At 40.9% G+C, this 16,686-nt stretch overlaps 1 protein-coding gene across 3 annotated transcripts in view; it reads left to right on the forward strand.

Moving 5' to 3' along the window:
* Positions 1-12,889, forward strand: part of BLVRA (biliverdin reductase A) — a 30,196-nt gene extending 17,307 nt beyond the window's left edge. For all 3 annotated transcript variants that reach the window (XM_003207332.5, XM_010713110.4, XM_010713109.4), the window contains exons 2-7: positions 417-548; positions 2,194-2,313; positions 3,215-3,312; positions 4,666-4,773; positions 5,470-5,641; positions 10,287-12,889. In XM_003207332.5, the coding sequence (XP_003207380.2) occupies positions 430-548; positions 2,194-2,313; positions 3,215-3,312; positions 4,666-4,773; positions 5,470-5,641; positions 10,287-10,560 (891 nt within the window). In that variant the 5' untranslated portion in view covers positions 417-429 and the 3' untranslated portion in view covers positions 10,561-12,889. The remainder of the gene's footprint in view (positions 1-416; positions 549-2,193; positions 2,314-3,214; positions 3,313-4,665; positions 4,774-5,469; positions 5,642-10,286) is intronic.
* The last annotated feature ends 3,797 nt before the right edge of the window (positions 12,890-16,686 follow it).

A 16,686-nucleotide genomic window follows, 5' to 3' on the forward strand; every position in this document is an offset into this window, starting at 1 on the left:
GAAAGTCAGCTGGCTTTATATAAAACTCCGCTGGATTTGCAGAACTTTTTGGCTTCTTTCCAGAAAGGAAGCTATTATATAAATAGAAAAATGTCTCACTTTTAAAGTCTGCCATCCATTCATGGAAAGGAAGGACTTTCTGTTGGGGCTGTGATATGCTAGCTATATACAGGTCTTAAGAAAAGTTCTGTGATTTGATGAACCACTTGAACACATTTCAAAGGGATTTGAGTGAACTCAGTAGCCTATTGCATTACATTTCTGTTAGCTACTTGCTGACATCTGAATAAGGTTTGGCTATATGAAAGCAGAGTTAAAGAATAATCCATCCTCCCAATCCCCCTCCCCCCCAAATAGAGAGCTGCTTCTCTCTCTCTTAAGTGAAAAAAATGTTGTGTTTTTCTTTTTTCCTCTAGTCAGATTAACAGAATGTTTGGGACTGTGGTGGTTGGAGTTGGAATTGCTGGCTTAGCACGGATTCGAGATTTGATGAATCCAATGCCTGCTAGCCCTTCAGAGCATCTGAAGCTCCTTGGATTTGTATCCAGGTTAGATATTTCTTCTTAATGTGTGTATTGTAATGTTTCTTTCTTCTGGTGTACATGCCTTTTAATATGGAGGACATAATTTGGTGGGGACAGGGAGTGAGTATCAGAAATGTTATATTTCTCTTAATGCTGTCTGCAAAGGGAAAATTAATGCAAATGTGTCTGTCATTCTGAGTGTCAGCTGGGAAATGAGTACAGAAAGCTTTGCAGGAGAGAACAAATAGGCTACCTTGTCGAGATACCTTGCAGAAGTGACTCTCTTTAAAATAAAAAGTAAGAGACCTTCTCACCACAGAATTTGTGTGACAAATGCAGTTCTGTCTGGGTTAAATCTCGTGTAGGTTCAGGATGTACAGACGTACAATATTTATACTAATGAGCTAAAGTCTGTATGAAACTTTCAGAAATGTTTAAAAAACATAAGGTTTACAAATTTTAAAAGTGTATTGAAGATAAAATTTTATGAAAATATTTGTTGTAAAGCTCTTCACACTGCAATTTCATCATTAAGTTCTTTTTTTTTTTAAAACCAGATACTGTAACTTTAAAGAAACTCCCACAATTTAGTACTTACAGTAAGGCTGCCTTTCAGAGAGCAATGTTATTTTTTCTTGCCAGATTGGAGCAACAGAAATTTAGTGGGACTGTTATGCTATACTTCCTTCTTAGTATTCCTGCTAGACTCTCTGCTCCATAACAATAAAGCATGAAAGTTTTAAATAGTTACGGGCACATGTGTGGGTTTCAAACTGTGAATGTATTTTTTTCCAGCTATATTTAAGTCATGTAGTCAGATTGTTTGAGACTGAAAGGATCCAGTAGGTCATCCAATTTATCTCCCTGCCAAATGCAGTCCTGGTTCTCTGATGCCTTTGTTAGGGCTACAGCTAGTCTGGAACCCACTAAGGATAGGATTTCCACTACTTCTGTTGAGAAACAATTCTATTGAAATGCACAGTTAATAGGCAGCTTGCTTGTGTGTATGTACTGCCTTTCTCTTCACATTCCAGTCACACACAAGCATTGCCTGTCTTTCTTTTCAAGACCTGATTATGGCCTATCCTTGTTCTCAGAGTCATCTACCATAACACAGCCAAGTGTATGCTCTGTTTACTAATGTGAGGGGCATTTGCTGTTGGTGCATGTTTTGTTTTCATGTGGAGACATGCTTAGTGTGTTGACCAAGAGAGCCTTTGCCTTAGTACTGGCATGGTGCATGTGCTGCAGGTCACAAGCCATCACAGCCAAGTGTTTGTTTTGTCCATTGCATTGCATGTAGTCCTGCCAACTCAGGTGCTTTTGACCATGTGGCCAACACTGAGGAGTAGTTCTCCCGCAGGAACACTGTCCTCCCTCAAATTACTCTTATAAAACTGCTCCTTTTATGATGCTTCTAAAAATATGTTTCAACAGGTGGGCTACTGATATCACCACCTGCACACTGACCCATCTGTTTTGTTCTTTTTTGTGTTCCTCTTCTGTCTGTAAGTGCTTTGCCCTTCCTGGATCACAAACTTCCTTTGCTCTGCCTTCGTTTATCTCAGTGGTCCGTAGCAGCAGTTTGTAAGTGCTGCTGCAGAATGTGCAATTGGGAAGAAAGAACTGAAATAATTATGCTCTGGTTGTATTTATGCAAAATACACAGGAGAAGTTTTGGCAATATTAATGAGGCCAAGCAGATTAGCCTGGAAGATGCTCTGAGCAGCAAAGAGATTCATGCAGCCTTTATCAGCACAGAGAACAAAAGCCATGAAGAAGCCATCAGGTATTTTGTATTGCTTTTTCTGTTGTTTTCCCTTGCCTCCACCTTCCATGTTAATTTAGGAGCACAAAGAGTCAATGTAAAGCTGTTGCAGGAGAACACGTGGACACCTGAGGAGAGACAGAAACCTGAAGTAATGACTGTGACTTCCCTGAAGTACCACATAAGCCATGTAATGGGTTCATAGAACCATAGAATAACCTGAGTTGAAAAGTACCTCAAAGATCATCTAGTTTCAACTCCCCTGCTGTGGGCAGTGTTGCCAGCCACCAGACCAGGCTGCCCAGAGCCACATCCAGCCTGGCCTTGAATGCCTCCAGGGATGGGGCATCCACAGCCTCCTTGGGCAACCTGTTCCAGTGCCTCACCACCCTCTGGCTGAAAAACTTCCTCCTAATATCCAACCTAAACCTCCCCTGTCTCACTTTAAAACCATTCCCCCTTGTCCCATCACCATCCACCCTCACAAACAGCCGTTCCCCCTCCTGTTTATCCGCTCCCTTCAAGCACTGGAAGGCCACAATGAGGTCTCCCTGCAGCGTTCTCTTCTCCCAGCTAAACAATCCCAGTTCCCTCAACCTTTCCTCACAGGAGAGCTGCTCCAGCCCTCTGATCATCTCAGTGCCTCCTCTGGCCCTGCTCCAAGAGCTCCACGTCCTTCTTGTGCTGGGGGCCCCAGGCCTGGATGCAGTGCTGCAGATGGGGCCTCACAAGAGCCGAGCAGAGGAGGACAATCACCTCCCTCTCCCTGCTGGCCACCCCTTTTTTCATGCAGCCCAGATCACAGTTGGCCTTCCAGGCTGCAGGCGCACACTGCTAGCTCATGTCAGTGAGAATCAGCTAGCACAGTGAGAAATGATTATGACAGTACACTTTTTAAAGACTGATCTTGTATCCCTTTCAGAATGTTTTTAGAAGCTGGGAAACATGTCCTTGTTGAGTACCCCATGGCTTTGTCTGCTAAGGCAGCCCACGAGCTCTGGGAGATGGCTGAGCAAAAAGGTAATGGAATTTCTTCTCAGTGCTGCAAGCAGCATTACCTACTGAATAGCACTAAAGGCATCAAACCCAAAGGCAGGACCCTCCAGTCTACTATTAGTTACAGTATGCAAGGCAGTATGCCTGTCTGAGATGTCAGCCTAGGATTTAAGATGTGTGCCAACAGGGAAATAAATACACAGATGTCAAAGCTAAGGGTAAGGTGTGTTTAACGTCACTAAAGGTCAGCTTCTGGTACTGCTAGTGCTGTTGAAGAGAAGTTCCATCACAGTGATAGTCGGGCATTTAATAAACATAGCCTTAGGACTATGCACCTCCCTGTCTTTTCCCTGAAAATAAAGCTGGAAACAGCTCCTCTAGCTTCTAGCATTTGCGACTTGCTGGTCACACACAACTGCTTATGCATTTGCAGTCCAGCAAGACATCCCAGTTTGAAAGAAAGATGTTTTTAACCAAGCAAGATGTTTTTAACTGCAGAAAGCCTGTGGCCCCATCCCTGCAGTACAATGGATGAGAAGGTGGCAGTTCGGCTGAGGCCGGTAAATGGACTCAAGAAAAAGAACAATGTTGGCAGAATCAGAGTGCAAATCATTTGGATAGGCTGCACTGTTTATATTATCACTTCTTAAAAACTTTTGTCCTAAAATACTGAAGGTATAGGATTTCTGCTTTGTGCTTTCCTTATTCCGACACCAACTTGCTGCCTTGTTGCTAGCAAAATGGGTTCCCATTGAGCAAAATTAATACCTCTGCTCTTGAAGCAGCAGCAACTACTTTAAGCAGCTTGACTCTCTTGAAAACTTACCAAAAAAAAAAAAAAAAAAGATACTGAATGAGAGCCAGATTTAATTTTTATTAGATGGCATTTTTTCCAGAGTAGCCCAATTAATTACAGTGGGAGGGGTAGTTTTTATCATATTGTTACAATCTCGGTCTAAGTATTGTGCTATGTTTTTATGCTTCGTCTTCTATCCTTCTACTCTGGGAAGAAGAATGCAGAACAGGAAGCATGAGAGGAAAGGGGACAAGAATTCACCCATCTTTTACTTTGAAGTCTGATTTTTCAGCTTTAATTGGGTATTGGGTTTTGTTGCAGCATTTCTGTTGAACATAGTGGATACTGTTACTGTGGTCACTGCATTCGTTATCTCCTGAAAATCACAAACCCAAACAGATGCCTCAACATAGGGCCTGCATTTTCTTTTCCTCCAAACAAAATTTTGCAAGCCAATTGTGAGAGCATTTTTAAGTGAGCTCCCACTGGTGGCTGGTGAAGCCTTTACTGCTTAGATGTGTTTCATACAGAAAGTTCTTATTTAATCTGGCCTGATTTCACTATTTATTTATTAATGACAGGTAAAGTCCTCCATGTGGAACATATTGAACTTCTGACTGAAGAATACAAGCAGCTGAAAAAGGAGGTGGCTGGGAAAGACCTAGTGAAGGGAACGTTGCATTTCACAGGTCAGTAGTTGTGTGGAAATTGAAGTTCAACCAGATTTGTTGGCTTGCGCCACAGAAATGAATCCAGGCCTTCCAGACCAGACCTTTTAGATGACAGTCTGCCTATAAATTGACTTAACACACAAATATCACCTCTTGATTTTTCCTTTAAATTACAGAAGGGTCTGGAAAACACTTGCCTTACTAGTTGTCATCTGTGACCTATTTTCTATTCTCTTTCTACTACCGCTTGTGAAGAAAGCAACCCTGTATTTTTCAAGGGGCGGATCGTCTCTTCACCTCTCCTGTGCTTTGGTGATATCAACTAGCTCCCTCATTCTAATACCAATATGAGCTCTGAGGACATGTCCACATTTCCAGTGGAGACTTCTAGCCTTCCACACTAGTGATGGAAGTGATGGGAGAGATTTTTGTGCATTTCTTTCTCTCTGTGTGAATCCACATATGCCCTTCTGTCCTCAGCACATCTTTAAGGCATATTGCGTATGTACTTCGTACAGTGTTCTCTGTCATAGCACTCCAACAAATCCATTTCAAGGTCAGTCATGTTTGTTGATTTGCTACTCAGTTCATCCACTGATGGCCTTTTTACACCCTGCTCTCTAAGCCTGCAATACTGCAATTTCTTCAGCCTTTACTGTGCAGCACACATTATTATTTTCCATTTCTCAAGTCTTTCTGTTGCTATTGCACCAGGCAGTGTCCTCGATGAAACAAAAGCAGGGTTCCCAGCTTTCAGTGGAATTGCCCGACTGACTTGGCTGATTGACCTCTTTGGAGACCTCACTGTTACCTCTGCCACCAGAGAAGAGCAGAAGGATAAGAATTATTCTAGAATGACTGTCCATTTTCAGACTGCAAACAAGAGGTGAGTAATGGTTATGGCAGCAGATGAACCAGCCTGTTTGGGTATCATCTGTAGGAGGTCTACATCCTTTCTCTCATGGAAATAGAATATGTTTTTAGAACTGGTTTTAGAGCGTTACAAGCAAAAGAGACCTAAGAGTATTTCCTGTAGCAGTCATGGTAAAGAAGAGCCACAACCAAGCAATGTCTGTGGAAGAGCACAAGAATGTTTTAAAAGTTCTTTCCTGATGTCTGAATGTGGGAATGGGTTCATAATGCATTTATGCATTTCCTGTGCCTTAGATTGAAAAGCCTTTTTCTTGCATCCAGAAAAGGTTTTCAGAGGCAGGATATTTTTTGTTTAACAGTACACATTGTAGATGTATGTTGAACACTAACCCTTGTTTAAAGGTTAGAAATATATGACTATTTGAAAACCCAGTGGAGTAGTCATAATACGTAGCCTGTAGCACTGTAATGCTGTAGTTGTGTGCTACTAGCTGAAGGTTAAGAGAAAATGACACATTTTAAGCACTGTATTTTGATGCTACAGAGAGGTCTGCTCTCGATTAATGTCTGTCTTGGAGTACTGACATTGATTTTTCCTGAATGGGTCATCAGTCTATTTTCCGTATCTTGTTTTGTACTTGTTTGTTTGTTTTTCATTTATGTTTCACCAGTCTGTCAGACTGTGAGAGTGAGAATCCAGCAGCCAGGATTACTTATTATTTTGTCCAGCTGCTGTTATATGACTTCCTTGCAGAAAACTCTACTGATACTACAATTTATAATGCTGAATTAGATCTCCATTTTATTACGTTAACAATAACCTTGCTATAAAGTAGCATTTTATTAGTGACCTTGCTAAAAAATATGTTTCTAAATATTTTATGAGCACGCCATGTTGAGAACTAAGTACCCACCCAGTGCACAGTATGTTGTTGAATTTTGCTGGAAACTCTTAATTTTGATTATTGTGGACCATCTGCATGGAAGTCATCTCCTTTTCAAGTAAGTTGAAGTTGAAAAAAGGCTGAAGCATGCTAGAGCTGTAAGAATTGTCTGACTTTAAAAGATACAGAGAAGTTACCGGTCTCTGTGTGTTTCCTAGCGGGTAGGAATGGCGATAGAACAGTTTGTTCCTTTCTTTTCCTGTTTTTCCATAAAGTGTGTTCTGCCTTTATGGGCAAATGAGAAGACTAGGGAGAACCAGGGAAAAGATGACCACACAGGAAAACATCCTGACCTACCTTTGTTCATAATGAATTACCTTTTGTATGTAGAATAATGATCTGTAGAACTATATGTCTGGGCAGAGAAAAATCAAGGCTCACTTGGTCCATTGGTTTCACTGCAGATTTTGTTGAGCTCCTACAAAGCCCGTTTCAGTTTATGATGTGATAAAAGCATCTTGTCTTAGTGATCTTTCTTCCTCTCTAAATAAAAAAGTAAGTTCTGTCCTCTCTTAACTACAGAAATCCATACACCATCCATGTTTACCCTCTTAGCAATTTGGAAGTAAGGAGAGTATCTGTAAAGCTCAGTGTAGAGTGAGATTTTGAACTAATTCCAGCAGGTGGAACTAGTGGATGGTTTAAGCATTTCCCTGGCTGCCCTGTCTCTAAGTAGTCCTTAGCTGCCATGTATGATATTTACTAGGTACGGAACTGTTTCTGGATTATTTTTCTTGCAACACAGCTGACAGATAGCTGCTTTTCTTAGCTCACGGCTAAGTCTGCATGTGGGTCAGTCAGTAAGTATTTTGTCACCATAAGCATTTTCATGATCCCCGTGACAGTTGTTTTATGCTTCAGGATAACTTAACACTGGCTGGAAAGTTACATAGCGTGCCAGTATGCCTGTCGGTCTCTGCACTGCGTTTCCTGCTGACCTTCCCCCACTGACGTCAGTGAACGTACAACAGGAGGGAATTTGGCCCACCACTCTCCAAGTGAAGTTATGAACCCACAGCTCTATGAACTTACAGCTCTCACGTGCTCAAGTTCTATCTTGCTTAAGGGATGGGAAAGCTCTGCAGCTTTCCTGAAAGCTAGCACACCCTTCTTTGAAAGACATAAATACACTAACCTTGAGAAATCAGGTTAATTCAGCCCACTTTCTGCCTTAGAAAAAGCAGCAGGTGCAGAGCACAGCAGCCTGCGTTCTGCTTGTTTGAGCAGGGATTTGTGCAGAGGCAATGGCATGTCCCTGCTGCATAGCCTGCACTGGCTGCTAATCTGTCTCAGATGGATTTTGGAGATGCGCATTAACATCCCAAGCTCAGTTATCTGAGAGATGACCTCTGTCTCTTTTGTGTTTCCAAGGCAGTTGAGCTGACAGCCTTTCTGCGGTAAAATGTTAAGCAATCCAGGAAAAGGCAGACCTCAACTGACAGTACGGCTGGTGTGGGACTGCAGTGCCTGTCCTACTGTTATAGAGCCTGGATTCAATAAATGTCAATGTTTTACTGCAAGCTTGAAAGATAATGATCTGTGCAACATCTGTTCTGATGTTAGCTAGAAATAAAGTCTAGTTCTCATGTGAGGTTAGGCAGCCCTTGTTGATTGTTTAGTAAATAAAGATTACTGGTGTTTTCAACATGTGAAACAGGAGTTTAGAAGAAACAGAAGACATTTTCTGAACACATACTGCTTGAATAATTGTATTGATTGCAATTGTATTGCAATAACTGCTTGAAATTGTATTGAGAATGAAGCTTATGGAGTCTAAAAAAATAACTTCAGCATGAATACCCAAAAAAAAAAAAAAGTAAAACATGCTTTCTGTATCAAATGTTGCTTAAAATATTAAGTTGAGTGGATCCAGAACGCTTTCAAGCATGAAACCAGGTTAATTCTTCTGCAGGTAGGTACAAAGGGTATTTTCTTCATTTTGGTTTTTCAGCATGTTCAAGCAGCATGGTTACTTATCACTGAGGCAACAGAGAGTCAGAAAAGATTAAATATCTTCTAATCTGAAGGAAATGTAGCTGTGTAAGCTGTGATGGCCTAAAATCTGGAAAGACAAAATGACTCTATAAAATCAGTGTGGGTTTTTTTTCGTAGTAGTGCTTCCTTTTGAAATCAGTGTAAAAGTGGTTTCTCAGTGTTCAATTTAACTCTCCTTTTCTTTCTTAACTCTCCTTTTCTTTGGTTAACTGTCCAACCAAATCAGTTATGGCTTTCTCTAGCTACCAAAAATACCGGGTTTGTTATTTTCAAATAAAACCACTAATGCTACTAAATGACTAATTACTTGCATTACCAGATAGCGCTTTGATGAAGATCTTAAATGGAAGTGGATAAATTGCCTAATAAAAAACATCAGCGCTATTAAAAAGTAATTTTCTGATATGAAATGCAAACCTGGTTCTTAAGCAACATAATTGCTTAAATAGTACGCAGAGTTGCAGCATATGTGTCTTTATAGTGATTAAGGACAAATTTTAATGTGGAAGTTGTTAATTAAAAAGTAACATGTTTTAGTTAGCAATCAAGTGGAACATCTCTTTGGGAAAATAACTAAAAACCCAATCACAAAAGAGGATAAATCTATTAGTAAAACCAACATTTCCTGCTCGCAGATCTAAATCAGCCATTTCTATCTTTTTTTCTTTCTTTCTTTTTTTGTTTTTTAATTTTGCCTAACTTATGTGATTGTGCTTCTGGTTCAGTGGCTCCCCCAAGCTAGAGTGGAGGACAGCATAAGTTTGAATCTGGCCGTTGATGTGCATCTGCTCTCGATCACCCCAGGGATGGGACCCCATACTGATACTGCCTGTTTTGGATCATCCCATGCACTTCCCACTGTTACATGGGAAAGGTCTTTGCCTGTATCTGCCCAATGGTTTCTTCACACCAGCCTACCTGAGATAAAGCAGCTTCGCACAGCAGTGGTCTAAACCCTCCATGGTTATTTGCTGCCATAAGGAAAAATGCAGCAAAAGCAGCCACCTCAGTGGCCTGCCTCTGGCTGTGGTCAGCAGGAGATGCCTCAGGGAAGGAGAATGAGAACATAAAACCACACAGTGGTGCAGTCCTCAGGCACCCCTGTGGCCTGCAGCCTTAGGACTTCCTGAAACACGAGAGATTTGCATTTATTAGTCCTGTGGGGATTTTCCTTTATGCATTTTTTGCAGATTGTGGTTTGGATCCCTTTTTTTTTTTTTTTTTTTTCCTTTCCCTACAGTAGCTTAAATCTGTGGGTCCTGATTATGTATCTTACTGACAGTTTATTCTTGCTGGAGGAACGACTAAACATTGAGGCCTTGATTAAATCACTCACAAAGTGTTTAGATGTTTAACTGCACTTTTCATTCAACTCCACAATTGAATGAATGGATTAAACTTCTCAATTCCTCTCAAGGCGGCCAAACATGTCTGGCTTCGTTGTCCATAGAGAAAAAGCCGGGGAGAGTTTAGGTGTGCTGAAAGCAGTGGCATGCAGCAGTGGCTGCATGTTTAGGCTGTATCCTGGTGTTCAGCTCTGTAACCAGCCACAAGGCTTGTTGATCAGAACATCCTAAGTGAATGTGCAGTGACTGAAATTTTAAAAAGGTGCGTTTACTAGAGCATTTTCTGTAAGTACTGCAAAACATGTTTTAAAGTAGAATTGTTGATTCAATTTCTTCATAAACACTCTTTTGTTCCACTGTTTCTCCATATTAGGCCTCTGACTTGGGTTGAAGAAAGAGGACCAGGAATGAGACGTGAAAAGAAAATCAATTTCTGTTTCACCAGTGGTTGCCTGGAGAACTTCCCTCAAGCCCCAAGGTCTGCTGTGGGCCTTTTCATGCAGGATCAGAACCTCTTCGCCAAAAAACTGCTGGGACAGGTATCCAAGGAAGAGCTGGCTGCTGAGAAATGGCGAATTTTGCGGTGCCTTGACCTGGCTGGGATGATTCAACAGCAGTGTGAACAGCCTGAGAAAATCTGTTCTTGAGGTTGTTCTTCCAAGAGGAACACGGCAGACAGGAAAGCTGTAGGTCTAGAGCTAAGTGCTGCCATTAGGCAATTGCTGTTTCTCTTTGACTGAATGTCACTCCTAGGTCTCTATGTGGGCTGGAGATCCTGGGCTAATCCCCATGCCTTCTGGTGTTTGCTAGAACAAAGCAACGTGTTACCCTGCTCTGATGCATTGCTGTCCTTTCAGGCAGACAGGAATCTAACAGCAACAAGGTTTCTCGTGGGTACTTCCAAGCAGTTCAGTTGGTAATGTCCCTGAAATCAGATCATGGAGGATTGCAAATAGGTAACGTGGTTTTCCTTCTTGAGTTTTCTTTCTCTTTTATTTAGATGTATCTGGAAATGAGACATACAGGATTATCTAGAACAAAGCTCTAAATGAGTTTTTGACCTCTCTGCTTGATCTGCAAAAGTTGTGCCTCCTCAGTACCAACCTTTTTCTTCTGGGTACTCTAAATTGGTTTGTGTGCTTGCTTTGTTAGAAGTTGTGCCTGTTTTGTTTTGTGTTTCACGCTGGAAATCATCTACCTTCAAACAGAACCTATAGTGGTACCAAAACAGAATAGAAATATCTTGTTTCTGACAGATGCCAAGTTGAGCCCATTCTATTTCTCTGATGCCCTATGCCATCACAGAAATGTTTTTCCAGAAGAGATTAAAACAATACATTAAATTAATACATTGCCTGCTTACTTTCCTTTTTTTTTTTTTTTTTTTTTTTTTGCATTGGAAGCATTGTGTTATTGTCTTTCATTGTCTTTCATTTGTGCTCTGTGTTCTGATTCAGCATGTGAATGATTCTCACCTAAAAATAATATATGTCCTGATATTAAGAAAAAACTAACTGGTGTTCTCCTGGAAACAGTAAAAGTCATTAGAAATAGTGATAAAATTAGAATAGAACTGTAGAAAATAGAACAATTTGCAAATATAGCCATGCAATTAGCAAGTATCACACCTGTGGGGATGGATGTGTGGCATTTTACAGTAGTCCCAGGGTCACATATGAAGACATTATCACTTCCCTAAAGAATCATTTTATTGGAGAAGAAGCCTGAATGGTGCACAAAACTATTAACAATTTCTCTGTTTGCCTTGCCTTTATTTTCTAATTACAGCATTTGCCTGTGCTGTATTAATATAGTAGCGAACTTCAGTCTGCACAGTTGTTCTCTCAAATGCAGAACCACCATCTCTTTACCGTGTTATCACTCTGGCAATTTTGAATAAGGACTTTATATGTTATGGATGTGTATATAACTATGACTACACAGAACCGATGGAAAAAGGTTTTCCATTAAGTCAATCGTGTTTATTCTCAAGTTAGATACAGTTCAGTTGGAGTTTGAATCAGAGAAGGAAGTAAAGGCTGTATTTTTTTTCCCAAATAATTCAGATTTTAGGAGCAACTAGGGCTTGATATGTAAATGAATTCTCCATACAAAATACATTTAAATTTATTATATCTGTTAAAGTAAGTGAAAAGCATTTCAAGCGTTTGAAATCTACGTGTGTCACTAGCAGATCTGTGCAAGCAGATCACGTGCTTGTCCACCCAAACAGATTCCTTACTGAGAATTCTCAGGGATTTATTTACGAATGTAATGGACTTTGCTTGGGTGGACCTGATGCTAAGTGAGTGGGAAGGATTTTATCCCTATGGTTTCATGGCAAAACACAAGAAGTCCATCCTGGATCAAAATGAAATTAAAATCTGCTGCGTATGTGTATCTGCTATGTATGACAGCACACAGTTTCCTGCTTACTGTCAAACTCCTCGTCTGTGAGTCAGGGGTGAATACCACTTGCTAACTGACAGCGGGTAGTCAGGGAGGGACAGCAAAGGGAAGGGAGATTTCGCGCTCCAGAAGCATCTAAATTAACCACTGAGTCTCCCTGGGGCTGCTCTGTAGTTACTCATGAGAGCTGTAGTTAGCAGTATTCCTCTAAGGAGTAGGAAATAAGCTCGTGGGAGCACTGTAAAGCAGCATTGTAGCCATTCAGTGAATCGCCCTGGAGAAACCTGTTTCTGTAGCAAGCGTCTGGAGAAATTAACTGGTTATTTTGAGCTGGTGGAGACAGATTCTGGGCATCCTGCACTGTCCTCCATCCCCACTGTTCCTCCCAGCAAATCTACTGCACTTGAAAGCCTGGAGCAATTCAAACTGCGTTGTCTCTGACACTGTGAATTTGCTGATGTACTGCCATGGTTTGTATACAAGAACTACTGTGTATCAAGCTTCAAATGTATGTGTTCCTTAATCAGATGTCAAACTCACCAATAAAAGAACTGGAGTTCTTAATCATTCCTTTTAGTTCTGTTGTTCTTCTTAGCAATTCCCATTGTCTGTGCTGAAAACTGAAAATCTCTCTGTCCCAACGGGTTCTATTCCCCTTATGCCCTGTGAAGTTCTGCCAGCAACTGCATGCTGTGACCCTTTTCTAAAGCCCACAGCTGTCTCCTTCTCCTGTTTCAGAGTTTTGAATACAAGTGTCCTGGGGTCGGAGGCCTTATCTCAACTTGTGATCCCTCCCACAAAATTCCTGCTCCTCTGATCCTAGTCTGCCCCCTGCCCATGAGTGCATGAAAATTTAAATCTCAGCTGGACACTTCCAGCTTTCTATTCAAAAACTGGTGATTTCGAGCACCCTTTTTGAACCTGATAAATATAATCTAAAACGTGTTGAAAGAGGTTTCCTTGTGGTTTAATGAGTAGCTTAATCGTAGCAGAAGAACTTTCAGAAGAGTTTCTCGGATAGTATTTGGCACAGTCTGAACTAAGCCAGTTTATAGAAGTATGAAAAGCTAAGTATGAGGTATGGCATGGACGAATTGGTATACATTCTTTGTATCTGTTTTTTTGCTACTTCTGCTGGAACTGTCCCTGCTCTCGTGGCACAGCTGAAGAAATCCACTGAAGTATGCTTTGTTAACTGCTTAGTGCTACGGAGTTGATGCAGAAATTGCTGTTTGTAAAATGTTCCTATGTGAAGGAGGAAGCCTCCTCAAGGCTTGAGCTTTGTCTCTTGCCATTGAGCTGCTAAATTCATTCAACTGGACAGCTCAGCTGAGTTGGTTTGTTCCAAGCTCATTTTCAGAGAGTTAGAGGTAAGAGAAATGGAAAATTTCCATGGAGCAAAGAAACGATGATATGAGGTCAAGCAAAGCTGTGGAGGAAGTTCTCACTCAAGATGTTAGGTCCCTTCAGGCTGGCAGCATGGCCTTGAGCCTCACAATGTACTGGTGAGTGGCCCACAGGAGCAGCCTAGTGGGACAACCAGCTCCATGTTTCCAGCAGGCCAGAGATCTGCGCAGTGTGTTATGTAGTGTGTTCTGGACAATGTGAATAAGATTTGACACCAGAAAACTAAGTGTATCCAGAAAAATAACTCAAGATTTTTGGCAAAGAAAGCAAGTTCTTTGGGTAGCCTTAAGGGCTGGAAGCTATTATCTGTAGAGACTGGGTTAAATGAAATTGCAGGTGTCTGTTGACAAACCTCTGCTTTTATTCACAGAAGTTATGCAGCACTGGTATGATCAGAGCAAAATTCAGCCCTAACCTAGAAGACAGGAGGTGTCTGTGCACTACACTGTGATTTTGTACAAAATACCTGAGCCAGCTCTGAGTGGCCTCCTCAGGTACTACACGGGGCTGGCTACTTCAGTAATTGCATCTGAACAAATGCGTTCTGTTCCTCAGTGATGTTTGCCCTTGTGGACATACAGGTCAGACTGAAGGACCTGGTCAGCTCCTGGTCTTCCGCCTAAAACTGCCATTATCAATAATATTTTCTTCCTGTTCACACTTATTTGTGGGGCACCAGTAAGAACTGTAGCTTTTGCTTTCCTGCTGACCCATGCTGATTAAAACCAACACTTTGGAACAGAGGCATGAGGCTTGGGGCTGCCACGTAGCAACGCTTGTGAAGCTGTGGGAATGCTGCCTGTGTCACAGCTGGCAAAGCTCTGTACTTAGTGCTTCTCTTCCGTGTCCTGACAATGCATGCGCCTCTCTCGGGCCTGTGTGCAGGTAAATGAGAAAAGGAACCTCAAAACCATAACTGAAGTTCAAAATACTATAATCAAGAACTTCAAAAAATAGCCTGCGAACACACCTGCTAGTTCTTACAAGTATATATAGCCTGATCTAATGTAAATAGTTTGTTTAGCCCTGGTTACTGCTTCACAACTTCTCAGGAAGTTCATACTAGTGCATTCTAGGTGGCATTCAGTGTGAGCTGACTTTCTGATTTTGTCACTGCTGCTAATTTTGCAAGCTGCCTGCTAACGTTGCTGTTTGCCACACATGTGTGACATGTCATCCTACTGACAACCACAGAGCCACTGCTTTTCCCTGGTGAAGGTTCCTATACAAAGAGAACAGCAACTGGTCTGTAAAACTAGATTGCCTCCATGTAATGAACAACTAACACAGTAAATCAGGGCTTTCTGATGCTTTAGGCATGGGTGTTACTCAAGCAACAGATAAGCAAAAATAATTCTTAAATGTTGTGTCAAATACAAACAGAAAATCAAGAAAAAAAAACACAACAGGAATAATGTCCCCTCGTGGATAATGTATCATATGGGATATCTGAAGTCCAGAAACAAATACGTAAATTAGAAATTACTCTGTGTTTGTAGGAAGCAGTGGGTGAACTTTTTTTTTTGTTCTTTTTTCTCTTATGTAATTCAAAAACAGTCAAGTGTAATTCAAATAATTCACTGAATCTCTGCCTGTGATTTGGGACACAGCACACCAGTAGTGTTTGGTTTTAATAATTCGTTGGCGTGCTATCTTGATGAGTTCCTTGAGAGAAAGCCTGGGACTGTACTTGTCTTTCATGAGGTTCTGGTAACTGACTGGAGTTGTTTGTGCAAGGAATGTGCCTTGTGCAGGAATTTATGGCTGATCTCCTACGCAGGGCAGGCAGCAGTATCCTTCTACTGCATAGTTCCAAAGGCTACATCTCCCTCTCTCTCTCTCTCTCTCTTTATATATTATATATATGTATATGGGGTCAAATTGCACATTATTGTTCTTTGTAATCTAACCTGTTCCAATGATGACTTATTTTATTTTCAAAAATACACCATTTTATGGTAAGTTGAAGTGCCTCTTTTATTCTGGTTATCTTTAGCAGTAATGGAGGTGTGAGTTTGCTAAGTGATCATGGCATTTCAAATGAATGAGGATACTTTTTAAAAGGATTTTTCTTTCTACTACTGGCACAAAATACACATTTATATAGGAAAGGCCTAAATTCTGACATTTTCCTATTAATGACTGTACCTACATTTTAACGTAGAATTTTTGCATGCGAATAGTGTTTAATTTCACAGTCTTGTTCACACAGTGTTAATGTTTACTTTTTTCCTTTAACACTGATGAAGTCTGTTTGTGTCCAAAATTTGAATGTTATGGAAATTTCTTTAGGAACTTGTTAAGGTTTGGAATTCCAAATGCATTATCATACTGTCTTTACCTTATTTTGTCCTAGGGTAGAAAGCCAGTAAACCTAAACCATGTATGTCACTGTTTCCACACTATATGCCCTGAGCATTTCTGTTATGCAAAATGCAGTGAATTTGAATTTGTATTGATTTGTATGTAATTTTTCATGTACATCTTCCCTCTTGCTGGACATGCTTTTTTGCTTTACACAGTGCAATCCACCTCTGCCGCTAACCTGCCGTGTAAATACATTTCCTTCCCTCATAGTGCCATGTCCTGCTGTTTTGCCTTCACCTCTGTGTGCTCATGAGACTGTTGCTCATATCTGTTTTTTCAGATACCAGCTTAATTATGTGGCTATGCACAATATTACTTCCATATAGTTACAGCATACGTTTTTCTGTTAAATTATCAGCTCTTAAAGCTTTCTCTACTGCTTTTGAGCTTGATTTCATTAAGAATTCATCTTTTAGCCTGTCATCTCATCCTGTTAAGGCACAGCCACCTTACTTCAGTTATAGCCAGGCGGTACACTCAAGAATCATTTTGGAATGTTTTCTATTTCAGACATCAGAGCAGCTCTTTGCAGGGAAATGTCTTTCACAGGAAAACGAGTTTTTTTGTTGCTCAGGTAATGCACCTATTTT

This window comes from Meleagris gallopavo, chromosome 6, assembly GCF_905368555.1.
Source record: "Meleagris gallopavo chromosome 6, MGAL_WU_HG_1.1, whole genome shotgun sequence".
NCBI lineage: Eukaryota > Metazoa > Chordata > Aves > Galliformes > Phasianidae > Meleagris > Meleagris gallopavo.